Source organism: Oncorhynchus mykiss, chromosome 1 (assembly GCF_013265735.2).
Source record: "Oncorhynchus mykiss isolate Arlee chromosome 1, USDA_OmykA_1.1, whole genome shotgun sequence".
NCBI lineage: Eukaryota > Metazoa > Chordata > Actinopteri > Salmoniformes > Salmonidae > Oncorhynchus > Oncorhynchus mykiss.
Window position 1 is genome coordinate 39,314,384 of NC_048565.1, and position 26,486 is coordinate 39,340,869.

Consider the following 26,486-nt stretch of genomic DNA (forward strand, 5'->3'; position numbering starts at 1 on the left):
TGGCTGAATTGCTTTTCTGGTTGGATGGATGCAAGTTTCACCATGACATGCACACAATATTGTGAATCTTGTGTCAGATTTCTATAATAGTTTGATTCAAACTCTACATGCTTTACAAGAAGAATGATTTCCATAATAATCCTGTTTACACGGACACATCTGACATCAGGCTACCTGATGGGACCTTGATAAATGCAGAAAATCACTCATCAAAATAAAACGTTCTACCACAGCGACCATGTTTTTGTGAAGATTATTAACAGCATCAATGTAACAGTATAACTTTAGACCGTCCCCTCGCCAATACCCGGGCGCGAACCAGGGACCCTCTGCACACATCAACAACTGACACGCACGAAGCATCGTTACTCATCGCTCCACAAACGCCGCAAGCTCAGGCCTAGCCCTGATATCAGGAGCCTGCGGCGAAAAGTTTGATGAAACAATTGAGACTGAAATGAATAAATCAGACATATTTAAGGACTTCCGGGTCAAACCCGGAATCAGCTGTAACTTCAACAGTAAAGCAAAGCTTAAAACAATGTTTGAGTGAACCCTGAACACCCTGAGACTTCTTTCTCCTCACTGCTCTATAAAAGCAATTTTCAGTTTTCCCTCTCCCCGCTCAGACCACTCCGATACAGTCCTAGTAAAATAAATAGGTAAAAACCTATTTTTGCCCATTTTAAATGGAAACCTATTACAGTATGGTACTTAAATTGTTACCCATCAATTATTTGATATTGATATAAAAACAGCTGCATTGGGCCTTTAATAAAAGGTGTTAACATAGAGTTGGTTATAAGAGGAAAATAAGCAGTGGCAAAACGCATACCAAGTATCATATTTGATCTTTATTGTGTCTCCACCTTTTCTGCAATTGATTTCTATGCATCTTTTTTGAAACACACATCCAGGAAGAAACAAAAACTGAGGAAAACATAAAATTATTCCTTCATAAATTCCATCTTAAACAAAAAAAAGTGCTACAACAAATCACATACAAAAGACAAGTCTACAGAGTGACTCAGACACAGACAGTAGGAAATAGAGGAGGAGAAAGGGACAGGGGAAAGTGCTGTACTAGGTACAGTGGTAGTGTCATGTCATGGTAGAACATATAATCAGAGGCACAATGCAACCTGAAAAGTGATGCAGGTACATTGGTAATCTGGTGGTCCAGTGTGTTGGTACTTCAACCACCACTCTGTTCTTTTGTTGTCATATCAATAGAGGAATTGGCTACAGCACATACTGTATAAGACCAGGCTATTGCCTGAGCATTGTGGAGTGAGATGTTGGACCATAGGGAAGTGTGTTCTGAGGAAGGAGTGTAAAACATCAGGGATGTAGTGAGGGAGGTGTAACAGAGGACAGCAAGGTGGAGAAATATAAAAAGCCCAGAGGAAAAGTAGCATTGGACACTAGGCAGTGGAGGTTGGTGGGAGGAGCTATAGGAGGACATTGTTATGGCTGGAATGGAATTGAAAAAAGGGACGTATCAAACATATGGAAATGACATGTTTGACTCCGTTCCATTTCAGCCATACCAAATAGATCCTCCCACCAGCCTCCACTGATACTAGGATGGTAGAAGATGCAGGGAAGAAGGTAGAGGAGAAACATATAGTGAGATATGGCAGAGAGAGTGGCCCGATATCAACATAGTGCATCTGCCATTACTGATGATTTACCTTCACCACCAAAGACATACGGATCATAGAGTACCTTCACCCAACCAGCGTCAAGGCTATAGAGATGTTTTATGATGAAAGCTGATAAATAAATAAAAAAGACCACATATGCAAAAGTACACTGGTTGTTTAAGTCAGCCCTGGAGGACCCCTGTTAATGTCTCCACATAATTAGGTAGTGAAGGTTGAACCACAGTCCTCCCTGCCTGGCTTTGAAACAAGGAGATAAGGAAGTACGCCGATGCTCCATCATCACTACACAGACTCACTAATATGACGATTAGCAGTCCAGTAGTATGAACCGAAACCTTGTCCCCGATACTGCACTCTGGGTCTCACTACACACTCACTACTCCTCCGACATACTGCATCTTCACAGAAGTTTTCCACAGCAACATAACCATGTGTCATATGTTAAATACGAGGTATAGTCATCATAGTTGTATCTTCCACTGCATACAGGAGAGTACACAACAAGAATAGCTTAAGGAGAATTTAAATACAAACATAATTTAAATTCCATTCCGGGTCCTCCACTGCCAGCCAACTCATCAGGAAATGACAGCTTTGTCCACAGACCATCTACAGGGGGGGTTGAAAGCAGGGGGGGTTGAAAGGATAGCAAGCCGTCCAGTTCATTCGATAATGATGACTGGCAAAAAAGCAGTGTGAGGATTGGGATGTCCGTAGTGTGTGTGATCTAGTCACCAGTCTGGTAGTGACTACAGAGTGACTGACTACCTGACATACAGTATCTTACAGAGCCATAGCTACTGAGAGAGAGAGAGCGAGAGTGAGAGCACACATTCACACTGCGAGTACACAGCTGCAGTCAGTCGGTTAATGCAGTCAATAGAAAACAATGAGCAGTGATGAGCACCTAATGGAATGAACAGTTCTCTAGTCCGCCGCAGGTAGGCTCCATCAGGATTATATATAGATTTTTTAAACTGTCCACACCAAATAAAGCTTTAGAAATTGCACTCGTCGCCACGTTATTTCCAGGTCCTTATCCTTGTGATATTTACATTCAGTAGTTAGTCCAGGATGGGATACAAAAAAATAATCAAATGAAGTGATCTTAAAAACTGAAAACAAAGTATGTTTGTGTTACTTGACATCACTACTGCAATGCAAAGGCAGAAGACCGCCAGTATCTGTTCTGTGATAAAGACAGCACCTGTATTATCACAAGCACAAAAGGTTTCTGGTTCTGAGATTGTCTGTCTGTGACAGCCATCTTCTGCCCCCTGCAGATAGAGTGTAGTCATGAAGGCTACCTGCTCTTACGGGCTGAATTTACAGTTCAGAGTGTGTAGTGCGTGTGGTGTGTGGTGTGTGGTGTGTGTGGTGCGTAGTGTATACACAGGTTGGACCAGGAAGCACCCGTGTGGCCACCCCTCTGTGCACTGGGATGCAGTTTTCCTATAGAATAAAACTGAACAGAGCAGGACCAGGTGGGACCAAAACTGGTCTGGGTGGGTCTGGTCTGGGCCTGGACTGGTGTGGAGGTGTGTATCTGGGCTTGGCTAGCGCAGTTTGAGCCTGAAGGCTGAGATCTCCATGGGCTCCAGGCTGACGGAGGAGTCGTTGGCCATAGGGGGGCTGGAGTACATCAGGGACAGCGACACAGGCTGGAGCAGCTGGAGGTCCAGGTTACGGAACAGAGACGACAAACCCAGCTGGAGGGATAGCCACAAGGAGAGAGATGTAGAGAGAGACAGACAAATACAGTTTGTGAAAGAGGGGTAGAGAGTGTGTTTGACAGAATAATCTTTCCAGACTACCATAATGACTCCAACTGCATGCGTGTGCAACCTACAGTACTATCCAGTTGTGTCTGTGGTGAGCCATGTGTGTAACCTACAGTACTATCCAGTTGTGTCTGTGGTAAGCCATGTGTGTAACCTACAGTACTATCCAGTTGTGTCTGTGGTAAGCCATGTGTGTAACCTACAGTACTATCCAGTTGTGTCTGTGGTGAGCCATGTGTGTAACCTACAGTACTATCCAGTTGTGTCTGTGGTGAGCCATGTGTTTAACCTACAGTACTATCCAGTTGTGTCTGTGGTGAGCCATATGTGTAACCTACAGTACTATCCAGTTGTGTCTGTGGTGAGCCATATGTGTAACCTACAGTACTATCCAGTTGTGTCTGTGGTGAGCCATATGTGTAACCTACAGTACTATCCAGTTGTGTCTGTGGTAAGCCATGTGTGTAACCTACAGTACTATCCAGTTGTGTCTGTGGTAAGCCATGTGTTTAACCTACAGTACTATCCAGTTGTGTCTGTGGTAAGCCGTGTGTGTGGTTGAGGACCACTGACCTGTCCCTCGGTAGTGGTACAGTTGAAGCCGGGGTTGGGGGTCTCCAGACCACAGTCCAGACCCTTCCTATGCAGGATGAGGGCCGTGTAGGGAGACGGGGAGTGGGTGTCCTGCTACACGTCACACAAACAGCAAAGCAGAAACATATCAGCATCAATGGTAAACACACAGAACCCTACATGTATTATATCTTCCAGTATATTGACGCTCCACAAACAAGAGAATGACTTCACTTCTAGTTACCTGGTGCTGGATGCTGCGCAGGTTGATCACGTGGAAGTCGCAGGGCAGAGCCCCCGTGAAGGGGGCGAAGGTGTGCAGGGGAGGGATGCCACGCTTCTTGGGCAGCACGGGCAGCGCAATCACCTCGTGGTTGAGGATGGCCGAGGTCAAGTGACTGAGCAGGGAGGGGAAGCTGGTTGGTCCACTGTCCACCACCTGAGAGGCAGAGAAACACATCACAACAGACAACACAGGTCATATCTGACAACTAACCCCATCCCACCGTGCTTAGCTTCAGCACTCAACACAGTAGGGAAGCTGCATATTCATTTGAATTTTAAGCGCATATCCAATTCCAGGATGCTGCTATGGCAGACCTTTGAGCTACAGGGTAGAGGGCAGCTAAAACACAGGTTAAACTAAAGTTAAGAACTACAGCTATAGCACAGATTACACAGACAGACTACCAGCCAGCTACAGCTGGGTAGCAAGCAACCTCACTGTTGCCGTGGCAACATTACCTCTTGAGCACCGCCTCTCAGAGTGATTGTGATGAGCGAGTGAAACATGGAGGAGAGTTTGGCAAAGAAGCCAGCATGCTGGAGTGCAATGGAAGAGCAGACAGACAAAGATAACAAAAATAAATGAAAGGGGGTGACAAAAGAATGGAGGTACAGTGGTTAACAATCGCAGCATGAGAGATGAGACATTTTCAACAACTGCTGATAAACAGAATTCCTGACTTACCCACTGTTTCCACTCAGACTATATTGGCTTCATTTGCTTGGATATGACACCTATAAACAAGATGCAGGAAGTTCCAGTAACTTCCATCTGAGGACTCTAGACTGACTGACCTTGTTGCCAGTGGACCTACTCTCCAGTAGGAGGCGGAAGCGGTTGGCAGTCTTCTTGTTGTCCTTCAGTCCCTGGCCCAGGCCGCGGTTATCATCTTGCATCAGCCGCCGGTCCAGAATCACCTCCAACTGGCCTGAAGTAGAGAAAAGCAGAGACATGCACATAGAGCTCTATCATAGATCCTGGATAGAATGCGATGTGTGATTGACATTCCCATTGAGGACTTCCACCATTCTAACTGGGTGGGGATTCCTATGGGTTGGGAGCGTTCAGACAAAGATCATAGCATTGTCTTCTTCAAATTGGGTTGCCTATGGATGGTCAATTGCATTTTCCCTGCCTCTGTTGTGGTAAAAAGCTGAGGTATGGGCTGGAGTAATATAACCAAATTCATAGACAGAGCTAAAGATGCAAGGACTGGCCAAACCATGATATCAAAATTATAGTTTTAATCATGTTTTGAGGCTATATAGTATTTGTTACATTTACTTAGTTTACAAAAATTGGCTTAAGACAAGCTTATATTTTGGGTTCGACAGTTCAACTAAGCACATGAGGCATTTATAAGTGATATTCTTAAAGAGTCAATGGGTACATATCATTACTTCATAAATCCCAAAATTGATGTAGCAACTGCAGTCCTTCCCTACCGCTCTCTAGGCTGGTGGCACCCAGGGCCTGGGCAGAGTGCAGGGTGAGGCGGTGCTGGCTGTCCTGAATGTAGGCCTGGCTGGCGATTGGGTAGAAGTTGGCCTGCAGGGGGAGCTTCAGGAAGCGGCGTCGGGGCTGCATCTGTGGAAACATTACAGTATCGAGGTACATGTTGAAGCCAAAGATCAGACATTCTGTAGTGTAAAGTGTGTGTTGTGGTCTGACCTGGAATCCGTTGAGGTCTGTGTAGAAGGTGTCGTCATTCTGGATGTCAGTGACCAGCCGCATGGCCAGCTCCTTGTTAGACTGTTCTCTGATGTCCACCATGGTGGTGACATCCAGGGACAGACCGTCCACACCTGGCACATTGTGTATGCGGATGGTCTGTTGGAAGTGCTGGTAGAAAGCCACTACCTCAGAGAAAAGAGGTCCCTCCACCACACGCACCACCGGAGGCTCCTTCTGACTGTAGGGCTGAAAGATGGAGAGACAGTGTGTTTCTCTAATGGTTAAGGTTAGGATTGAGGCAGGTTACTGATCCTAAAATGGTCAACATGTAACGTACTGTATCTCTAGTAGAGGTAGGAGGGTTTTAAAGCTTGCTCACCTTAGCCTTTCCGTCAGGCAGGAAGAGGTAAGCCCCGCTCTTATCCTTGGAGGACCGAGTACCATATGTCACAAACTGGATCTGAACCTTCAACTCCTGAGGGTCATCTTTACGACGGATACTCTGCTCGAGAGACAGAAGGAGAGACCATATTATACATTACACTTCAACCAACTGATTCTGTGCTGCCTATTTGGAATTCATCAAATGAGAAAAGGGCCTTGGACGAATTTTATCATTTTAGTCAACTTTTAGGCTGAATTCCAAATCTGTTAGAGACAAAGCACAGTCAGTGGCTGCATCCCCAAATGAGAGTCCAGGCCTTTGGCCAAAAGTACTGCATTACATAGGCTACTATCTTGGCTGCAGCCAGCCCTCTACCCCTCCACGCACCTCCAGCAGGCCTGTGGTTCCTGAGAAGCCCAGTGTGAGGGACTGGGTGGAGGTGTAGAAGGGTTGTGGGTCTGCCGTCTGGGAGCGGAGGGGGAGGGGATCCACAGCGTGGGCAGTCTGCCCCCGACCAGACAGCCTCAGCAGGGTCTCAGAGCGCAGCGTCATGGGGGTGTCGGCAGAGTCATACAGGTGGAACACAGCCAGGCCCAGGGCAGGCAGACGCACCATGAAGGAGGCCTGTAGACAGGACAGAACACAGTTAAAACACACACACGGCAGACAGACCGGGGCACTCATGCTACACCTAATATAATCAATGCATCTGTCAAATGAAGTACCAAGCAATGCCCATTAAGTAGCCACTGAGAGCACCACAAATTAAACCAGCAACCACACACACCTGGAAGACCTCTGCGCTCATCTGGCTAGCAGAGCTCCACTGGGCACTGAGCTGCACAGGGAGGGTCTGTCCGTCCTCTGTGAGCACCCTGACCCTGGCAGAGTTCACCAACACTGTAACCACACACAGCCTATCCTGCTCCACCGGGTTGAATAGCACCAGGTACCTGACGGAGAGACAGGGGGATATCAGTCACAAACACCGGACCCATGAGAGACTGTAGTGGGGCAGAGTGGAGGGGGGGGGTTACCTGGGTCCTGACTGGTCCAGTTCAATAAGAGTGCGCTGGGGCAGGGAGTCTTGGGTGGCACGTCTGTCATCCTATAGGATAAGGATATGAGTATGCGATTGTCAGTTGCACTGATTGCTTACACTAGAGAAGCACTGAGTAGTAGATCACAACTCCCATTGGAAAGTGACAGAAAAGAGAAGATAGACTTATATAAGCTATTGTAACACTAATGCATTGTTAGAGAGCTCCATGTCATGAACAGGTTGACGCTCCCAGTCCTTCTCCCTCACCGTCTCTAGGAAGGGTTCTGTCTGGTAGAAGCGATACACATCCTTGTTCTTCATCACTAGGAAGTGGGCTGCGTTAATGATCACTCTCTTCAGGCCCTGCAGGGAGTGCAGTAACCTACAGGAGAGACAAAGGACCAAGGACACATTATCCTAATATTCTTGAAGTTTGAGACATGAGTGTCTCACATCTCTATTCTGCGTCTCTCTTAGCCACTGACCTGTTGCCGTAGTCAATGACCACGTTCTCCTTGGCGGTGCCTGTGATGGCATCGTGATGCTGGAAGAGGGCGACGGTACGCCTTGCGTCCGTCAGCAGGGTGTAGTCTGAAGTGGGGTAGCGGCCCTCCATGCCTGTGTGGCGAGCATGAGCCACGGCAAGACTGAACAGGATCTCTGCCCCCCTTGGGAACACCACACAGGAATAGTTTAACAAAGACAAGTGAACCGTTGACAGTGTGCATGACAGGTTTCCATCTTCCAATTATTTATCTTTTGAAAACTACACACGTGGTTAACATTGTTGAATTAACGACTGAGAGTAAGGCTCAGATGCCAACCTGCTGTTTCACAGGTGTATTGAAGCCATGTCTGTCTGATTCCACCTGGCCTTACCGGAGATGGGACTCCAGCACGCGGTCCATGCTCTTGTAGAAGGGCCGGGAGGTGTAGTAGCCGCTCCAGTAGTGGTCCTCGCGGTCTGCGTACGCAAAGAAGTCCCCACTCAGCACCGGGTAGTCTGGGGGTCTGGCACCCTGGGGCACATTGTTGGCCTTGTAAACCGCAGTGAAGTATTCGGTCAGGGTCCCAAACTGGGCCTGGAGACATACAGGAACACAGGTGAGATTGAATCTAAAAATGTCCTCCCTAAACATCAATCAAAAACGAATGTTCAATAACTAACAGACCTCTCCCCAGAAGAACCAGAGAATTGTGAGCTTGGTCTCTGACCTGCACGTGCATCTCGGGGTGAGAGTTCATGTAGTCAAAGAGTCTCTGGTAGTTGAGATACTGCTGGTCCCACTCCAGGGCCTTGTCGTAACGAAAGTCATCTCCCAGTGGAACCAGAACCACCTTACTGCGGAAAAGCTTGGACTTCTTTCGGTACTGGTCCAAGAGCAGGTGGGCCCTAGGGTGGAGAGAGAGGTTACACACAGATTAACATCACAATTGTGGCTTGTGGATGCCAGTATTACAGGATTCAAAACAATAAATTCCTGAACAGTGCTTGCTTTAGAACAGTGGTTCCCAAACTTTTACAGTCCCGTACCCCTTATTAAAACATTCAACCTCCAGCTGCGTACCCCCTCTAGCACCAGGGTCAGCTCACTCTCAAATGTTGTATTTTGCCATCATTGTAAGTCTGCCACAAACACACACTATACAATACATTTATTAAACATAAGAATGAGTGTGTTTGTCTCAACCCGGCAAGTGGGAAGTGACAAAGAACTCTTATAGGACCAGGGCACAAATAATAATATACTAATAATCAATCATTTTGCTCTTTATTTAGCCATCTTACATATAAAATCTTATTTGTTCATCAAAAATTGTGAATAACTCACCACAGATTAATGAGAAGGACGTGCTTGAAAGGATGCACATAACTCTGCAATGTTGGGTTGTATTGGAGAGTCTCAGTCTTAAATCATTTTCTACACACAGTCTGTGCCTGTATTTCGTTTTCACGCTAGTGAGGGCCGAGAAGCCACTCTCACATAGGTACGTGGTTGCAAGGGCATCAGTGTCTTAACAGTGCGATTTGCCAAGGCAGGATACTCTGAGCACAGCCCTATCCAGAAATCTGGCAGTGGTTTCTGATTAAATTCAATTTTCACAAAACCACTTGTTGCAATTTCGATGAGGCTCTCTTGTTCAGATATTGGTAAGTGGACTGGAGGCAGGGCATGAAAGGGATAACGAATCCAGTTGTTTGTGTCATCCATTTCAGAAAAGTATCTGGGGAATTGCACACCCAGCTCACTCAGGTGCTTCGCTATATCACATTTGACATTGTCCTTAAACTTGAGTTAATTTGCACACAAAAAAATAATCATGCAATGATGGAAAGACCTGTGTGTTGTCCTTGTTAATGCAGACAGAGTAGCGTAGAGCTTCAACTTCTTAATCATAGCCTCAATTTTGTCCCGCACATTGAATATCGTTGCATAGAGTCCCTGTAATCCTAGATTCAAATTATTAATTTGAGAAAAAAACATCACCCACATAGGCTAGTCGTGTGAGAAACTCATCATCATGCAAGCGGTCAGACAAGTGAAATTTACGGTCAGTAAATAACACACTAAGCTTGTCTCTCAATTTTAAAAACGTGTCAATACTTTGCCCTTTGATAACCAGCGCTCTTCTGTATGTTGTAAAAGCGTTACATGGTCACTGCATAATGCAGAAAACACACAAGAGTTCAGGGGCCTTGCTTTAACAAAGTTAACCCTTTTCATTGTAAAAGGTATTTCAAGCTGTCAGGCATTCCCTTGGCAGCAAGAGCCTCTCGGTGGATGCTGCAGTGTACCCAAGTGGCATCGAGAGCAACTGCTTGCACGCGCGTTACCACTCCACTATGTCTCCCTGTCATGGCTTTTGCACCATCAGTACAGATACCAACACATCTTGACCACCAAAGTCCATTTGATGTCACAAAGCTGTCCAGTACTTTAAAAATATCCTCTCCTGTTGTCCTGGTTTCCAGAAGAGGATGTCTTCCTTAATTGACCCCCCCATAAACATAATGGACATATACCAGGAGCTGTGCCAGGCCCGTCATGTCTGTTGGCTCATCCAACTGTAACGCATAGAATTCACTGGCTTGTGTGCGAAGCAGTAATTGTTTCAGAACATCCCCTGCCATGGTCACTGATGTGCTGTGAAAGTGTTGTTTGAGGAAGACATTGTCTGTATAGTTTTTAAATGGCCTTTCCTCCCCGCATTGTCCCAGCCATATCCGCGGCAGCAGGGAGAATCCTCCACAATAGTATGGGGCTTGCCTCTCCTAGCCACTCTGTAGCTCACCATATAAGACGCTTCTAGCCCCTTCTTATTTATGGTATCTGCTGCTTTTATACATGTCTTACTACTCAAGTCGTCTTAATTCTTGCTCAAAAAACTGTGGTTTATTTTTCAAATTGGTATGTTTTGTTTCTAAATGTCTACGCAACCATGAAGGTTTCATCGAGTTGTGAGATAGTACTTTTGCACATATAACACACAGTGGCTGAGGTAAGGCACTACTTCCAATATAAGTGAAACCCAACTCAATGTAGTTCTCATCATATTTGCACCTCTTCGATGGTCCAACATCCCTGTCTGTTGTTTGGTGCTTTCCCGGGTTAGGGGACGACGGTAGCTCTTCGGCTGCATCAGATTCACAACTGTCAGTGTCCATGCTAGCTGGGCTAACAATAAATGTACAATTACTGATGCTAGCATTGAATGTGCTTGTGAAAGCAGAACAACTTGTGTCATATATAGGTGCAGGTGTAGTACTGCTGGTAGTAGCAGTACTACCAGTGGAGCTGGTATGTGTCTCTATGGACGCAGGCCTTACAACGAAATGAGTAGCAGCTACGTTTGGCTACATACGGACCGTTAAGTGGAATTAAAGGTTAATGTGATTGGATGTTAATTATTTGACGAGGCTACCTGTATTTGACATTGTGTTGTTATTTCACTGAACACTAGATGGTTTAATTGTATTTGTGGCAGTAACACGAGGCTACTCAGGCGAGAGAAACATCACCGAAATGTATAGCCCCGCTGGAAAATATAAATGGACTGTTTGAAAATGAGAGAAAAATAATAATAATAAGAAGAAGAAGAATAATAATAAGTATTTATTATTTTAAATGTGAATCACATTTTTATTTGGCGTACCCCCGACGGTTTGGGAATATCTGCTTTAGAATATGGACATTATTGGCAATAGCAACGTTTCTGTTTAGTGACCTTCGTCAAAGCATACATTTAATGAAAAGAAGAAAGCTTGCAAGCAGTGTGCAGAAATGTCTTCTTTTGAAATGCATTACATATTCAATCACATCTCTTAGATGTGTGAGTGCATCCCAGTGCAATGCCAGTGTTACAGGACAATAGATGACTGTACATGACCTTAGAAAATAGATTATATATTTTTTTAAAAAGGACCTGTAATGGAAAAAGGCAATCAATAGATTTCAGTTAGAGAACTATTTTCTATTAGCCTCTCTCTGGAATGTGTGCTTTGTAGAGTTTTATGAAGCGCTTCTTTTTTCTACACAAAACTAGTGATTGACAAGCAAGTTGCAGTGACGGTCTCCAAAGCCAGTTGCATCTTTCCTGTATTTCTGCACCCACACCCCCCTGTTTTACTGCAGAGCTCTGACATCTCCTCACCCCCAATCCCCCACACAGTCCCTGGAAATGCTCCTTGACCCACATCCCCCCCCCCCCAGCAGTGTGGTGTACAAGGCCCCGGGGAGGCTCTCTCTGCTTGGCTCACCTCTCTGCCACGTTGGCCTCCACCACGGCCCGCGGAGGAACCTTCCAAGGACAGTTGACCCGGCCTCCTGGCAGCCTCTTAAAGTCAAACTGGCAGCAGATCTTGGGGTCCGGCCCGCAGGTGTGTGGCACGTCATAACTGTAGAAGGGCATCATGTGGCAGAAGATGTCCGTACCCGACTTTTGGTCTGGCAATACAAACAAAAGGAAGAAAATAGTTGACTTATTTGTAGTTTGTGAATATAAAAGGTTCAATGCAAATACAAGCAAGGAACAGATACTGTTCTTTGTTCAAACTATAAAATTGGCCATTGCCACATTTCCCACAAACTCAATTTGACTTTGAAAGACCAGAGTTGCAGCGCATTCCAGAGAGAAAAGCACATTATGGTGCAAATAGATGAGATGGTTTTCCTGGGAGCAGACCAGCCAGCCACTGACCCCAGGCCTGCCTCCACATGAATTCCAGGCTGCGGATAGAGGCAAAGTGCTTCTTTATGGAGTAGTGGACCCTCTGGATGAGCATGCTGGTCAGGTTGGCCCTCTTCAGCAGGTAGGGCATGGTGGCACTATGGCCAAAGGGGTCCACAGCCCAGCCTGACCGGGGGGTCACACCTACGGTAGGGCACAGCACAGGAGGGTTAACATCATGGAAAATACAACAGAGCATGGTGCACAGTTGATATGTCATCTTAAAGGAACTCATACAGGAACAGAAGACAGAACTACAATGCCTTGCGAAAGTATTCGGCCCCCTTGAACTTTGCGACCTTTTGCCACATTTCAGGCTTCAAACATAAAGATATAAAACTGTATTTTTTTGTGAAGAATCAACAACAAGTGGGACACAATCATGAAGTGGAACGACATTTATTGGATATTTCAAACTTTTTTAACAAATCAAAAACTGAAATATTGGGCGTGCAAAATTATTCAGCCCCTTTACTTTCAGTGCAGCAAACTCTCTCCAGAAGTTCAGTGAGGATCTCTGAATGATCCAATGTTGACCTAAATGACTAATGATGATAAATACAATCCACCTGTGTGTAATCAAGTCTCCGTATAAATGCACCTGCACTGTGATAGTCTCAGAGGTCCGTTAAAAGCGCAGAGAGCATCATGAAGAACAAGGAACACACCAGGCAGGTCCGAGATACTGTTGTGAAGAAGTTTAAAGCCGGATTTGGATACAAAAAGATTTCCCAAGCTTTAAACATCCCAAGGAGCACTGTGCAAGTGATAATATTGAAATGGAAGGAGTATCAGACCACTGCAAATCTACCAAGACCTGACCGTCCCTCAACTTTCAGCTCATACAAGGAGAAGACTGATCAGAGATGCAGCCAAGAGGCCCATGATCACTCTGGATGAACTGCAGAGATCTACAGCTGAGGTGGGAGACTCTGTCCATAGGACAACAATCAGTCGTATATTGCACAAATCTGGCCTTTATGGAAGAGTGGCAAGAAGAAAGCCAATTCTTAAAGATATCCATAAAAAGTGTCGTTTAAAGTTTGCCACAAGCCACCTGGGAGACACACCAAACATGTGGAAGAAGGTGCAGATGAAACCAAAATTGAACTTTTTGGCAATAATGCAAAACGTTATGTTTGGCGTAAAAGCAACACAGCTCATCACCCTGAACACACCATACCCACTGTCAAACATGGTGGTGGCAGCATCATGGTTTGGGCCTGCTTTTCTTCAGCAGGGACAGGGAAGATGGTTAAAATTGATGGGAAGATGGATGGAGCCAAATACAGGACCATTCTGGAAGAAAACCTGATGTAGTCTGCAAAAGACCTGAGACTGGGACGGAGATTTGTCTTCCAACAAGACAATGATCCAAAACATAAAGCAAAATCTACAATGGAATGGTTCAAAAATAAACATATCCAGGTGTTAGAATGGCCAAGTCAAAGTCCAGACCTGAATCCAATCGAGAATCTGTGGAAAGAATTGAAAACTGCTGTTCACAAATGCTCTCCATCCAACCTCACTGAGCTCGAGCTGTTTTGCAAGGAGGAATGGGAAAAAATGTCAGTCTCTCGATGTGCAAAACTGATAGAGACATACCCCAAGCGACTTACAGCTGTAATCGCAGCAAAAGGTGGCGCTACAAAGTATTAACTTAAGGGGGATGAATAATTTTGCACGCCCAATTTTTCAGTTTTTGATTTGTTAAAAAAGTTTGAAATATCCAATAAATGTTGTTCCACTTCATGATTGTGTTCCACTTGTTGTTGATTCTTCACAAAAAAATACAGTTTTATATCTTTATGTTTGAAGCCTGAAATGTGGCAAAAGGTCGCAAAGTTCAAGGGGGCCGAATACTTTCGCAAGGCACTGTATGTCCGAAGTCATACAGGATTTCACACAATATGCACAAAAGGTGTCATTGCAAAGTTATCCACTCAGAGTTTGAATCAGTTTAACTTTCAAATGCTTCCGCTCCCAACCTTAGGGTACAAAGCCCCTTGCATGAATAAGAAAAAGTGTCTCGGAAAGGGCAGACGTGTCACTTACCCACGTTCTTCTCCAGCCACTGATGGCCTTCTATGAGCTGGTCGATCATGGCGAAGTAGTGAACGTTGGCCTCATCACTCATCACCCAGCCTCCAGTCACCATCTCCAGCTGACCTCCTAGGATTAGCCTGAGACATCCACACAGTAGGGAGGTGAGAAAAAGCAAACTCTTACTCCGAGCCACTGCATTAACCAGAAAGCAGGCTATGTCAGGAGTATCTAGTCTCTATGACAAGGCAGATGTGGAGTACATTAGTTAATTACTGTAGATCACCCTGCTAAAGTGGCCTGGCAGGTTGTTTACAGCCTGTGATAAGTGATACTGAAAATATACTGTTTTGCTAGTTAGGTAGACATTCACAGCTGGACGAGTTACAGAAAACAACTGAAATCAAATCTACCAAGACCGGCACTATTGACTCTTCCCCCATGTGGGCAATCCTCAAAAGACAGCTCAAATACTTTAAGGAAGAATCCATTTGAGAGAGCTGAGAGCTAGTACTGTGACTGTGAGACACTTACTTGCGCATGGCTTCCTGCTTATGCATGTCAGCGCTCTCCCACCACTTGGCGAAATAGGAGATCTCGGACCAGATGAACTTCCTGCGTGGGTCCTCAGTCAACTTCACCAGCATGTTATTGAAGATGTGCTGCGTCTGGTCTGTGTAGTACTTATCAAATGTCTTTATCCAGCCTGCCGGGATGGGAGACAGCAGCACAGAGGTGATGAGCACAACAAAACAGATCAAGAGAAACAGGGTCCTGTTCAGTAGGACTGGCAGTACTGAAGCAAAACGCTTCAACTGAAAACGGGAGTTCCTTACTGGAAAAGTTCCTGAGGTAGGCTTTGGCTACCTCCCTGTTTCAAAGCATTTATGGGTCTACAAAATATGACCCTGTATTGTACTGTACCATTTCCTATAGTGTATTCTGGATTGTGCCATGGCAAGATGAGGGGTAAGAGCAGGTCAGCAGTACAGTACCATAAAAAACAGCTGTGCGGTATTAGAAATAACACCCGTTTTATTATTTAAACAGAACAGAAACTGACTTACAATGAGCCACCTTGAATGCATTGTCAAAGGATGAGATGCATGTAGCGACTGATAATGTAATGACAGCTAATAATTTAACAACTTTGGCATTTAAAGTGTAATAAATGCTGATCATGTGATAAATTGCCAATAATGTAGTAAATGCTGAATGCATAACTTAAAGTTTTTGCGTATGAAATAATTATTACATTATGCATTGATTATTACAATATAAAGTGGGTTTAAAAAAAATACAAAAATAATGTAATAACAATTTAAAATTGCTTTCTTTAATAGCATGCATATTAAGCGTCAGACACTTGAGGAACACTTTGCATTCATTTCCACAACAAACTTGCAATTTGAAGACACACCTTGTGTGATGTGATTAGCCAAATTGTAATGATCACAAAAATATTCAACAAGAGTTTCACTCCTCCTTATCCCAGGACTGACCAAGCTACTTTGCCTTAGAGTGCAGATGGAACCTGACTCATGTCAGACGGATTCACTCACACACACACTAAACCCATTGGTTCGGTGCCAAAAACAGTGTTTTTTCCACTACTGCCTTAAGTCCTCTAAAGAGCCTCACATATGGAAGTTCTACATCGTGAAAGGGGCCTTCTACCATTGCGTTGTCTGCAGGTCTTGTTATGACTCTACACCAGTCCTGCCATTAGACCTACTTCACTTTACCTGCAGTCTTGTTAAACCTTAAAAGCTCTGGCCTGGCTTTTGGAGGACATCCCAGAACAAAAGAAAAAACAGCTTTAGCGTGATTCACTGACAACAGTCCCAGTGGTCTCTCATAGCTCTCCGCAGACCCAAGACTAGCTGTGAACATTTACTCTGTGACACCTTAGTAATGAGTAAAGTCAATTCTAATTCAAATGGAAGCATAATGAATGGCCATTCCTGTTCTTGAGTGACAACCTGCAGGATCTACCACAGTCAACAAGTCAATAACTGTCAAGTTAGCTAGCGGGCCTCACACTGGCTGTAAATAAATCTAATGGAACTGTCAATCTCTGGCTAAAATCAAATCTTGTGCCAAGTAACAGACATTCTAATCTAAAAATAGCCTAGACGTTGGCATTCTAATGTAATTATGTCACTCCATTTGTCAATCCTGTCATCAGCAGGTAATAGCAAAACATGAAAAATGTATTGAATTGTGGTAAGACCCAAAAAATAAAAGGTCTTCCCTGTCACTAGGCCTCAATCACACTTTGCAGTTTTGAAACAGCAAGGTAGATCTACTACCTGACCTTGTCCAATAAGAAACCCTAATTTTCATTATCCATTTCATAATGTTTTGCTAAGGTGTGCTCTGAAGAAACTTGCTTTTGAGGCATGCCTAACCTGGGTCGTTGTGGGAGTGAGGGACCACAAACACCTGCAGAGGCTCACTGTCCCACTCCCCGGGCTCATAGGTGATCTCAAAGCCCTGCTTCCACACACCCCCGTCCACATTGTCAAACTTCAGCAGGGAGTACACGTCCAGCATCTGGAAGACAACAGACCGAAGTTGGCAAAGTGGTGAGAAGAGGCAAATCACATGAAATCGGTAATCTCTCACCTTAAACGTGTCACGTAGACAAGAGACAGTGTGTTAACAATTACATACGCATATGGCCTACTGATGGCCAACAGAACAATACCCAGAAAGTCCTTGGAGAGCAGCTCACCTGCAGGTCGGTCTGTCCGCGGCGGCCCTGGGCAAACTGGCAGTCCTGGGGCTTGACAGAGAGGAAAGTGGGGCGTCCGTCGAAGGGCAGGACCCAGGAGCCGTTGGCACTGCGGAAAGGCAGCTGTCCACTGGGGGACACAGCGCCGGTGTCAGTCAGCTCCAGGACAGAGTCCTTGATGTGGCTGATGATCTGGTGGTTCTCCTCCAGTAGCTGCTCCAGCTGTTCTATGCGGTTCTGCAGAACAGAGATCTGGCTCTAGAATGCAGGAGGAAAAAGGCCCCGGGAGGAAAATGGGGATGAACGTCACAGGAGGAGCTAAACATGGCAAGCAAGTCTATTTGGATGGATACACTACTTCACTGTCCCCTCCCCAAAGGAAACACTGTTGTGAAAATCCAGGTCCTTGTTCACTCAAGCTGTTGCAAATACGTAAATGAATAAATAAAAGCAAACAATTTATGGGTCCTATTTGAGGCAAATGCCAAAAAACAAGTTTAGGCCAACATGACAAAAATCCTGTCAGAAACAATTAAATCTAGGCTTCATTATTTACACTGTTGCTGGAGCGGGTCTGCAGGTCACAAATATCAGCACAGCTGTGGTGGCTGGGCATCTCTACACATGGTGTGTTTATGAAAATAGCTCAATGCCTCTCAGAATACAGTACAAAATAAATGGATAAATGAATTATTTAAACATGTGTGCATCTCACCAATTAGGCCCTAGAGTATTCTACGTTTGATAATTACAGCTTTGATGTAACTCAAATTCAAAGGAAAAGTGTTCATTAAACTTGAAAAAGGTACTGCCTCTGGCTTGTAACAGCACACAGATGTATCACAACAACATGGTGTTTGATTGCAGACAAGGGTTGAGACTAACAAGCTTACTAGTGGTGCCATGTCTATAGATGTCTTACCCTTGGGAAGTTCCCGCCGCCGTTCTGTCGCCTTGCAGGGTCATGTTGGACTCTGTCCAACATCAGGTATAAGGAGAATACGGCCACACAGAATATGGCTCCTCCACACACAGTCACCTGCTTCTTCAACTTCATCCTTTAGCCTGTAGAAAAGCCTTTTGAGGGGCAAAAAATAAAAAAAAAATAAATACCTTGACTTGTAGTTCTTTACTTCCAAGATAAGCAGGAATGGTCCTTAGTTAGGACAGAGTGGAGTGCAGTCCTTGGAGTGCAAAAAGTGCCTGAAAGTGACCGGCAGGACCAGTGTCAGCAACAGTTCCCCAACGTTGCCTGCACTCCCTTAGACCTCCATTAACCAGAACAGTCAGGGGCGGAACAGTTGGCAGAGAAGGTGGATGTAAGGGTGTAGGTGTGGTGAGGGACATAGGGTACTTAAATCAGCAGTAGCTGGCAAGCAGTCTGTCAGCTCCGGCCAAACCACAGCCGGGCTCCTTCAAAGTGGCCCTTGTGCTCCCAACCATCCAAACCTTTGAGATTTGCGGAGGGGGAAAAAAAACACAAAAAAACAAGCACTAAACAGCGAGGGCTCAAACAGGGAGCCTACTGTCTCCGCAGCATGGTGTCTCTGTGTGTGTGTGTGTGTGTGTGTGTGCAATCCTTTGGTCCAGTCCAACTCCCTGGGCTGTGTCTAATTCTTTAGCACTGGCAGAGTCCCCCTTCGCTCTGGTTGGCTGCCAGGGCATAGCCATAACAGTAAGCACATGGCTTCAGTGGTGCGGAGAAACAGGGGTGAATGAAGGACTTGGCTACAGGTACCACCAGCTCTTTAGATAGTATTTTTCGCTTGGCTCAAAGCACTCCAGCATGAGACAAATGTCACTACGATGCTCTCTTTGACAAAGCCTAACCATATCAACAATGGCAAAAAAATAAGACACATTTCCTTGGTCACGTTTGCATCATGTTTAAATTATGTCCTAGGGTCCTTTTCTGAAGCCGGAGGGTAATAATCTCAGTTTAAGGAAGCATGGCCAAAACAACTATGTAATCCTGCGTTTAGTACTCAGTAAAAGGCTGTATGCAAGTGTGTAGGAGAAGAGAGTCACAGACAGATCTTGATAAAGAATGTATACCAAGAAGCAAAATAACCATGCTGAGCCCAGTGGCCTGGATTTCAGGACGCTTGCTAGCTAAAGAAAGACAGGTGTTCCTCCTTCCAACAGCAAATCCTGTATGATCATAATCCTATCAACTAACAGGCTGTCAGTGACAGCCTTGCCATGGGGATTTGTGATAAGACCCAACACTTACACTGGCTGCAAAACAACTAAATGGTTCCCAATTCAAAAATGATGTGTTGGGCCATCTGTGCATGATGACTAAACCTCTCCTAACATGGAAATGACAGGCTCCAGTGATATTAGCTAAGTAAAGTACTCTGCCTTTAATATAAATGAGCTTGCAATCTTTGCTAGGAAAAGTCACTGTTGCAAGCTCCACATTTTGCAATGCATAAATCACTACATGAGGATATCAGACTCCAAAGACTAGATTTGATTATTTCCCATGCATGAGCTTGTAAGAAAAAGATGGGGCCAGTGACTGCTGATTCCCCTTCATCAATACAGATGATGGAAACTGACGTGGTAAAGAAATATCAGTTTGTGGAAATGTATCCTTGTTTGTCGAACCTGTAAATGAAAACAGCAGCAATCAGTGAAGTCAAATAAAGCTCCGGAATAGTTAATGGTGATTCCCTGTGTGTGGGATGAGGTGTGAAGCAACAATAACATGGCAACTCAATAATTCTTCATCTTTCAAGCAAATAAGTATCAATATAGCTAGCTAGCTATCAAGATCTAGTGATACCCAGTGACAAATATATTTTTCGATGCTAGCTAGCTAACTTTACTGAGAGAATCTATGCATACTCACGTTACCCCTACCTATATCTACAAATTAACACAATTACCAATAACAGGGGTACCCCTGCACATTGACTCGGTACAGGTATCCCCGTTATTGTATTGTGTAACTTTTATTTTATTTATTTTTACTTTAGTTTATTTAGTAAATGTTTACTAAACTATATTTGCTTAAAACTTAAAAAGCATTGTTGGTTAAGGGCGTGTAAGTAAGCATTTCACAGTAAGGTCCTGTTGTATTCGGCACATGTGACAAATAAAGCTTTCATTGGATAGTCAATGTCATTGTATTTTTAAATGAGCTAGGTAGTTCCAAATAGGATACCATTCATACACAGGCATAAACTATGATTCATGCAGTCATGCCTGACAGACAGCTAGCTATATTAGCTAGGATCTACAATGACAGGTTGGGTGGATTTGAAACAATTTGAGTGTACCCTAAGTGTACATACGCTTCAATCTGTGCTGTGAGTCAACTCAACTGACATTAGAAAAAAAAATACATTCCATTGCAAGAGCTACATCAGCTAGCATCATTTGAATGAACAATCTACATCACCATGGCAATCCAGCATCAATTGATAGAACATTCCAAATTACCATTGAAATTATTGCATCGCAATACCTGGCAGTCACTGCGAGTGTACCTATGAGTTTACCAGTCAACTTGTCAGGGTTAGAGCGTCCAAGTCCGTTCTATTTCTATGGGTAGGCATTTCTCTGTTACCATAACAACTTAGCTAGCTAGTTAGCCTGTCTGTTTCATTTACGCCTGTTAGCTAGCTAGCTAGCTAGCTAGCTAGTTAGCTAGCTAGCAGGTGCTGTTACATTACTGCATTAGCAAGCTTGCTTCAGCAATCCTTTTGCCACTGGAGTTTGCACTCGTCTCTGACTGACTGACAGCTGCTGGGCACAATCCCACGGCTCAAACACTGTAAGGTTTGCTAGCTAACGTTACGTTAGTTATCTGACTATACAACCATTTAGCTAGCATTAGCATTACCCTGGCTACCAGTAACTAGCTAGCTAGCTCAGTGTCAAAGAAATCAACCTACCAGTCAGAGTCAAATCATCCCGAATATCTGTTTACGGGACACATAAAAAATTGACGTTATGATGCCCGTGGACGGTTATCCATAGCTACCGAATGGTTTTCTGTTTCGCCGTCAGCCATAGATTGGATATGCGTGTCAGAGACGAAAGAGGAACCGAAATATCCCACTCCCTCATTTTTTTTTCTTTCAATGAGGTGAGGAGGAGGAGTCTACCGACGTGTCCATAAGCGACTTCAGTCACAATTCATTTTGTGGATTCAGGGTCATTCAAACATCGTTTTAAGCTTTGTTTAGCTGGTGACAGTTACAGCCGATTTCGGGATTGTATATCGATTCTCACTCCTTAAATATGTGTTATCTGATGTATTCGTTTCAGTCTCTGAAACTTTTAATCAAACTTTTCGCCTCTGGCTCCTGATGTCAGGGCACAAAAACAAGTATCCTGAATTAGCCTAGTGCGCCCAGCTATATCCTTCCCGAGTTTTCCTTGGCTAAACTAGCTGGCTAGCGGAACTATGCTAATCCTCATTGCCAAACTTCATAAATACTGCACCCTCAACTTCAAAACTAATTTGCTAGTTATACAATAATTTATCAAAGAAATTCGCTAGAAAGATCTTGAAATTATTTACTGTAAGAAAACGGTGGCGAAGGACATCATTACTACTTATCAATGGAATCGTATCAAATACATCAAACACATGGTTTGATGCCATTCCATTCGCTCCGTTTCAGACGTTATTATGAGCCGTCCTCCCCTCAGCAGCCACCACTGATATGTACAGTCTTGTACCCTTAACCTTTTTTGTACCCTTAATCTTATTTGTATTTAAATCTGACTTTATTAATATAATGCATAATCCTAGAATGATATGAGAAAATAGCAGTTCTACAGATCACAATGACTAGGATGAATGGTTAAATTACTTCCGGACAGGAAGGGTCAACAGATCTCCTCCTGCTACTCTGAGGGGACATACTTTTCACGCCACTTCAATACAAAGTGATTTTTGCAAACTCACCCTTTCCCTAACCTTAACCTCAGACTCCTAACCTGCTTACTAAAAAGTCACTATGGTATCGAAGTGGCATGAAAATAGTGCTTCCCGTCTATGGGAGAGCACCCCTTAACCTCTTAGAGTGAAATAATACCATGCTATTGTTTGAGGAGAGTGCACAATTATGAACTTGAAAATGTATTAATAAATCAATTAGGCACATTTTGGCAGTCGATACAACGTTTTGAACAGAAATGCATTGGTTCATTGGATCACTCTAAAACTTTGCATATACACTGCTGTCATTTAGTGGCCAAAATCTAAATTGTGCCTGGACTGGAATAATACATTATGGCCTTTCTCTTGCATTTCAAAGATTGTTTTTTTTCTTTGTATTATCTTTTACCAGATCGAATGTGTTAGATTCTCCTACATTAATTTCACTTTTCCACAACCTTCAAAGTGTTTCCTTTCAAATGGTATCAAGAATATGCATATCCCTGCTTCAGGTCCTGAGCTACAGGCAGTTAGATTTGGGTATGTCATTTTAGGGGGAAATTGAAAAAAGTGTCGGATCCTGTAAGCAGACAGGAACTGACCATTTATTTTAACGTATTCATCATCTTTGTTTTAGCCTAGCGCAATTGATTGAGACCTGCAAAGCTTTGTGGGATGTACTCAAAAGCCAATGATTAAATAACCATCTATATCTTAAATCGATTTTTATGCGCACTCAGAAAAGTTGTTACATTATGATGAACTTTGTGAAATATGTTTTGATAACATTTGGTCCATCTGAGAATGTGTTATTTTGTTCAACAAAAAATATCCTTCATTTTTATTATATTGCAGAGTATTATGACATAAAAATATAGCAGAGTGCCTGACTATTCAGCTAATTATCTACTAGTGATGGATGATGACTGGATTGGGAGGAAGGTTTGGATAAAGAATGTAGGGATGATAAGGGACCAGATAGGGAGATAAACAGGACATGCAAGGTTTTGCCATGTGACAAGCAGATCCCTAGGTGAGCATTCCCTGTGGAATGCTAGGTAAGTTTCCTGCTCTACATCATACATAATCCACATGAAGCACAAACCAAAGGCAGGGGAATACTGTGGACTTAAACCAGGTAAGGCTCTCCACTTTATCCTTCTATCTTAATTAAATCATCTTTATCTTTAACTCTGCCTTGTTGGAAAAGGACCTGTAAGTAAGCATTTCACTGATAGTTTACACCTGTTGTGTGACAAATAAAATGTGATTGATTTAATTTGTAATATTAATTAAGTCACCTATTACTAACAATAGTAACTAACAATTGTCTTACATATCTTATATCCAACTAACAAGCTGCTTTTTATTGGCAGAAATCCTAATGAAGTAGGGTGTGGAGCTATGCTGTGTGAGGCCTACTCTGACCACTGGGGTGGTCACCACACAGGGTTCCACTGTCCCCGCCTCTCTGACCCCCCTGACCTGTCCTTCTGTTGCTGGCTGGGAGAGGGTCTTGGGCTCAAACAGTGCTGCCCACGTTCCCAGTACCACAATAGCATGAACAGCAGTCAGACAGGGACCAGAGTGAACTCCAAAGAACCTGTGTACAGGTTAGTAACCATACTCACCTAAACCTGTAGGCTAGTATGGCTACCCTAGGAGAGCAGAACTTTCTATCCAGCATTTATGTTGTGTTTTGTCCTTAGATTGAGTGAGCGTATGGTAGGCTTTTTGGTTGATACAACATACTTCACACCCTATACTTGTTGCTTTTGTGGAAATATAAGCAAAACTGACATTTCAATAATTAATTAAACAAGCTGTTAGGAATATATTAGAGACAGATGGTGCTGTTTGTGACTCATTTCAGCCTTGGAACACTTATGAGCTTTGATCATATTGATATTTCCTGTGTTGTTATTTTTGCATTGTTGTTATGGATGTTTATTTATTTTATTTTTTGTGGGAAACTGATCAAATCAAATTATTATCCTAAACTTTGGGCACTGTCTGCAAAAATGACTTTCATGGAAGCATCATCGTCATTGACCACTGGAAAGCTTGGCTCTAGTTCTTCATGAGAGCTTTCTGTTTTGATTCCAATACAGCTACAGGTCCCTGTTCCAGACTGTGGTTCTGCTCTATGGGTCCTTGGTACTGGTCCTGATGCTTGTGGACTTCCTATGGTTCTGTCGTGCACGGGGTCTTTCAGTAACGGCAGCTCTTACGAGGCATGTCAAGTGTCCCCGTTGGATCTCTAGCCTCCTCTTCCCGTACAGCAACAAGACACAGCAGCAGCTCTACTGCTACCATGGCAATGGGAGGGACTCACAAGTCCTAGGTGAGCACAAGATCCCTCAAGACTCCTCTTGTCTCTAAGGTAACAGAGGACACCGACAACAGTGAGGCAATTTGGCTGACCCATTAAAGACTGAGAGTGTCCTAGGGGAGAAATGTCCATGCCAAGTTCTACATTTGAGCATTTGAATCCCTTGATGACCATCAATTTAAAACAACAAAAAACTGGATAACATACATACACTATGGCATAACAGGGTGTTTTCATGCATATGGATCACACCAGAGTATATAGGGATAATGAGTGATCATAAGATATCTTATGGTTTTGCTTGTATATTTCCAATGTGTATAGTTTTAATAGGTACATGTATTCCCATCAGCACCAGATTTATTAGGATATACAGTGAATCAGTAAACTACTTTGTCTCTATACTGAGCAAGAGGGCTCATACCTAATGCCCTGCATTGGGTGTCTACTTCAGGTAAATGTATGGAACATTAGATGATACTGTATGATATCTATGGTCTGTCTTTTGTCATCCTTATCATAATGAAATACAATGCTTCATACTAAATAAAAGTTAACATTGCAGCTCTAATAAAATCAATACTTGGTGAATCTTTTTATTTAGGGATGAATCTACATTTTCAGAATGATTACCTGGAGTAAAACGGGGGAGGGTCATGCTTTTTCAATTTCAGTGAACAGGTGGGTCATATAATTTGTAATTGATGAAATGTCAATATTTCTCAGTGTTTTAGAATAAGTTGCTTATTAGGCTATATATTGATGTGTGCCAGATGCCGCCCCTCATCTCTGATTCTCTGATGGGCATGCAATATCAAGTGTGCCTATAGGCTATTTAGTGTGGTCTCAATAAAATTATCTATAGGCTACGAAGTGCATGCTCGGAGAAGCACATACCAAAGTTATATTTCTAATAATAGCTGCTGAGATAGTGTAAATACAACTAGGCTGCAGTACACACTGCAATGTATATTCCAATCCTGAGCCCCCCTGACCTCCTGAACTGCCACAATAGGCCTACACAGCACAGCCAAAAACGTTTTTTAGCAAGAGCAGAGCAGGACAGTCAAAGGCAAGCATAGACTTGCCTACGAGAAGGATTGCGCGAAAATGAGGACTACCGGTAAACTTTGATAGCTTTCTATACTATAATTTATTTGATTAAAAACAATATGTTTGTTGCCCATGATGTAGGCTATTTATCTGAGTTATTGACCTCACAATAATCCAGATTCAAGTCATTTACATTGGGGTTCTGAACCTTGAAGCCGCAGTCGCAGCACAATCGATCGGGAATGAACGCTGGAAATAAGCATAATTCAAAAGTGTTCATTTTAATTAGACTTTACTAAAAAAAAAAGTATTTGTGTTGGAGCCTATTTCTTCACATTTAAGAAGTAAAAGATAGGGCTACCTGTTTGACAGACAAAATTAGGCTATAGGCTGCTATATCCATAGATTTGTCAGTAAATTCCTCCACGTACTCTTTTAATAGCCTACCTTCATGTCAGTGAAAATAGCCTTCCTCTAGGCTTTCAGTGAAAGGCTGTAAATTGAGGGGGTATGACATATGCCTACTTTTGAGTGAAGACATTTTTTAAAAGCACAGGTCTATCCCTTGTTAGTTTAAGATTTTTAAAAATTTTTTAACGGATCCGATTATATGAAATGATAACAGCGCTTTGGTCCGTGATGCTTTATGCTAGAAACAAGCTGTAAAATACCGGGAAAGACGTGACTCTGGTGGATATGGGAATGTCATTGTTTCATTTCTTTGACATTAAGAGGCTGAGTTACAACCTTCTATAGATGAGGAGACAAAAAAATAATTTTCTTG

General features: G+C 43.5%; 2 protein-coding genes across 5 annotated transcripts; one reads left to right on the forward strand and one right to left on the reverse strand.

Moving 5' to 3' along the window:
- Positions 1 to 668: 668 nt before the first annotated feature.
- On the reverse strand, positions 669 to 21,942 carry man2a2 (mannosidase, alpha, class 2A, member 2). Of its 3 annotated transcripts, XM_036977122.1 has the most exons (24): positions 21,323 to 21,942; positions 19,943 to 20,030; positions 18,340 to 18,494; positions 17,418 to 17,675; positions 17,092 to 17,236; positions 15,215 to 15,386; positions 14,693 to 14,820; positions 12,608 to 12,781; positions 12,168 to 12,354; positions 8,624 to 8,801; positions 8,288 to 8,490; positions 7,894 to 8,076; positions 7,676 to 7,790; positions 7,404 to 7,474; positions 7,154 to 7,319; positions 6,754 to 6,990; positions 6,361 to 6,483; positions 5,979 to 6,227; positions 5,753 to 5,894; positions 5,102 to 5,235; positions 4,766 to 4,843; positions 4,266 to 4,460; positions 4,022 to 4,135; positions 669 to 3,376 (listed from the first exon to the last, which is right to left on the reverse strand). In XM_036977122.1, the coding sequence occupies exons 3-24, from the start codon at positions 18,472 to 18,474 to the stop codon at positions 3,224 to 3,226; spliced, it is 3,540 nt and encodes a 1,179-aa protein (XP_036833017.1). In that variant the 5' UTR covers positions 18,475 to 18,494; positions 19,943 to 20,030; positions 21,323 to 21,942; the 3' UTR covers positions 669 to 3,223. The 3 variants fall into 3 exon arrangements, with proteins under 3 accessions (XP_036833017.1, XP_036833010.1, XP_036833028.1); XM_036977115.1 differs by lacking the exon at positions 19,943 to 20,030 and having other exon boundaries at positions 21,323 to 21,941; XM_036977133.1 differs by lacking the exons at positions 4,766 to 4,843; positions 19,943 to 20,030 and having other exon boundaries at positions 21,323 to 21,938.
- Positions 21,943 to 22,757: 815 nt separating this feature from the next.
- Positions 22,758 to 25,225, forward strand: LOC110522413 (protein shisa-like-1a). Of its 2 annotated transcripts, XM_036977141.1 has the most exons (3): positions 22,759 to 23,455; positions 23,694 to 23,930; positions 24,429 to 25,225. In XM_036977141.1, the coding sequence occupies exons 2-3, from the start codon at positions 23,722 to 23,724 to the stop codon at positions 24,697 to 24,699; spliced, it is 480 nt and encodes a 159-aa protein (XP_036833036.1). In that variant the 5' UTR covers positions 22,759 to 23,455; positions 23,694 to 23,721; the 3' UTR covers positions 24,700 to 25,225. The 2 variants fall into 2 exon arrangements, with proteins under 2 accessions (XP_021456467.1, XP_036833036.1); XM_021600792.2 differs by having other exon boundaries at positions 22,758 to 23,930.
- The last annotated feature ends 1,261 nt before the right edge of the window (positions 25,226 to 26,486 follow it).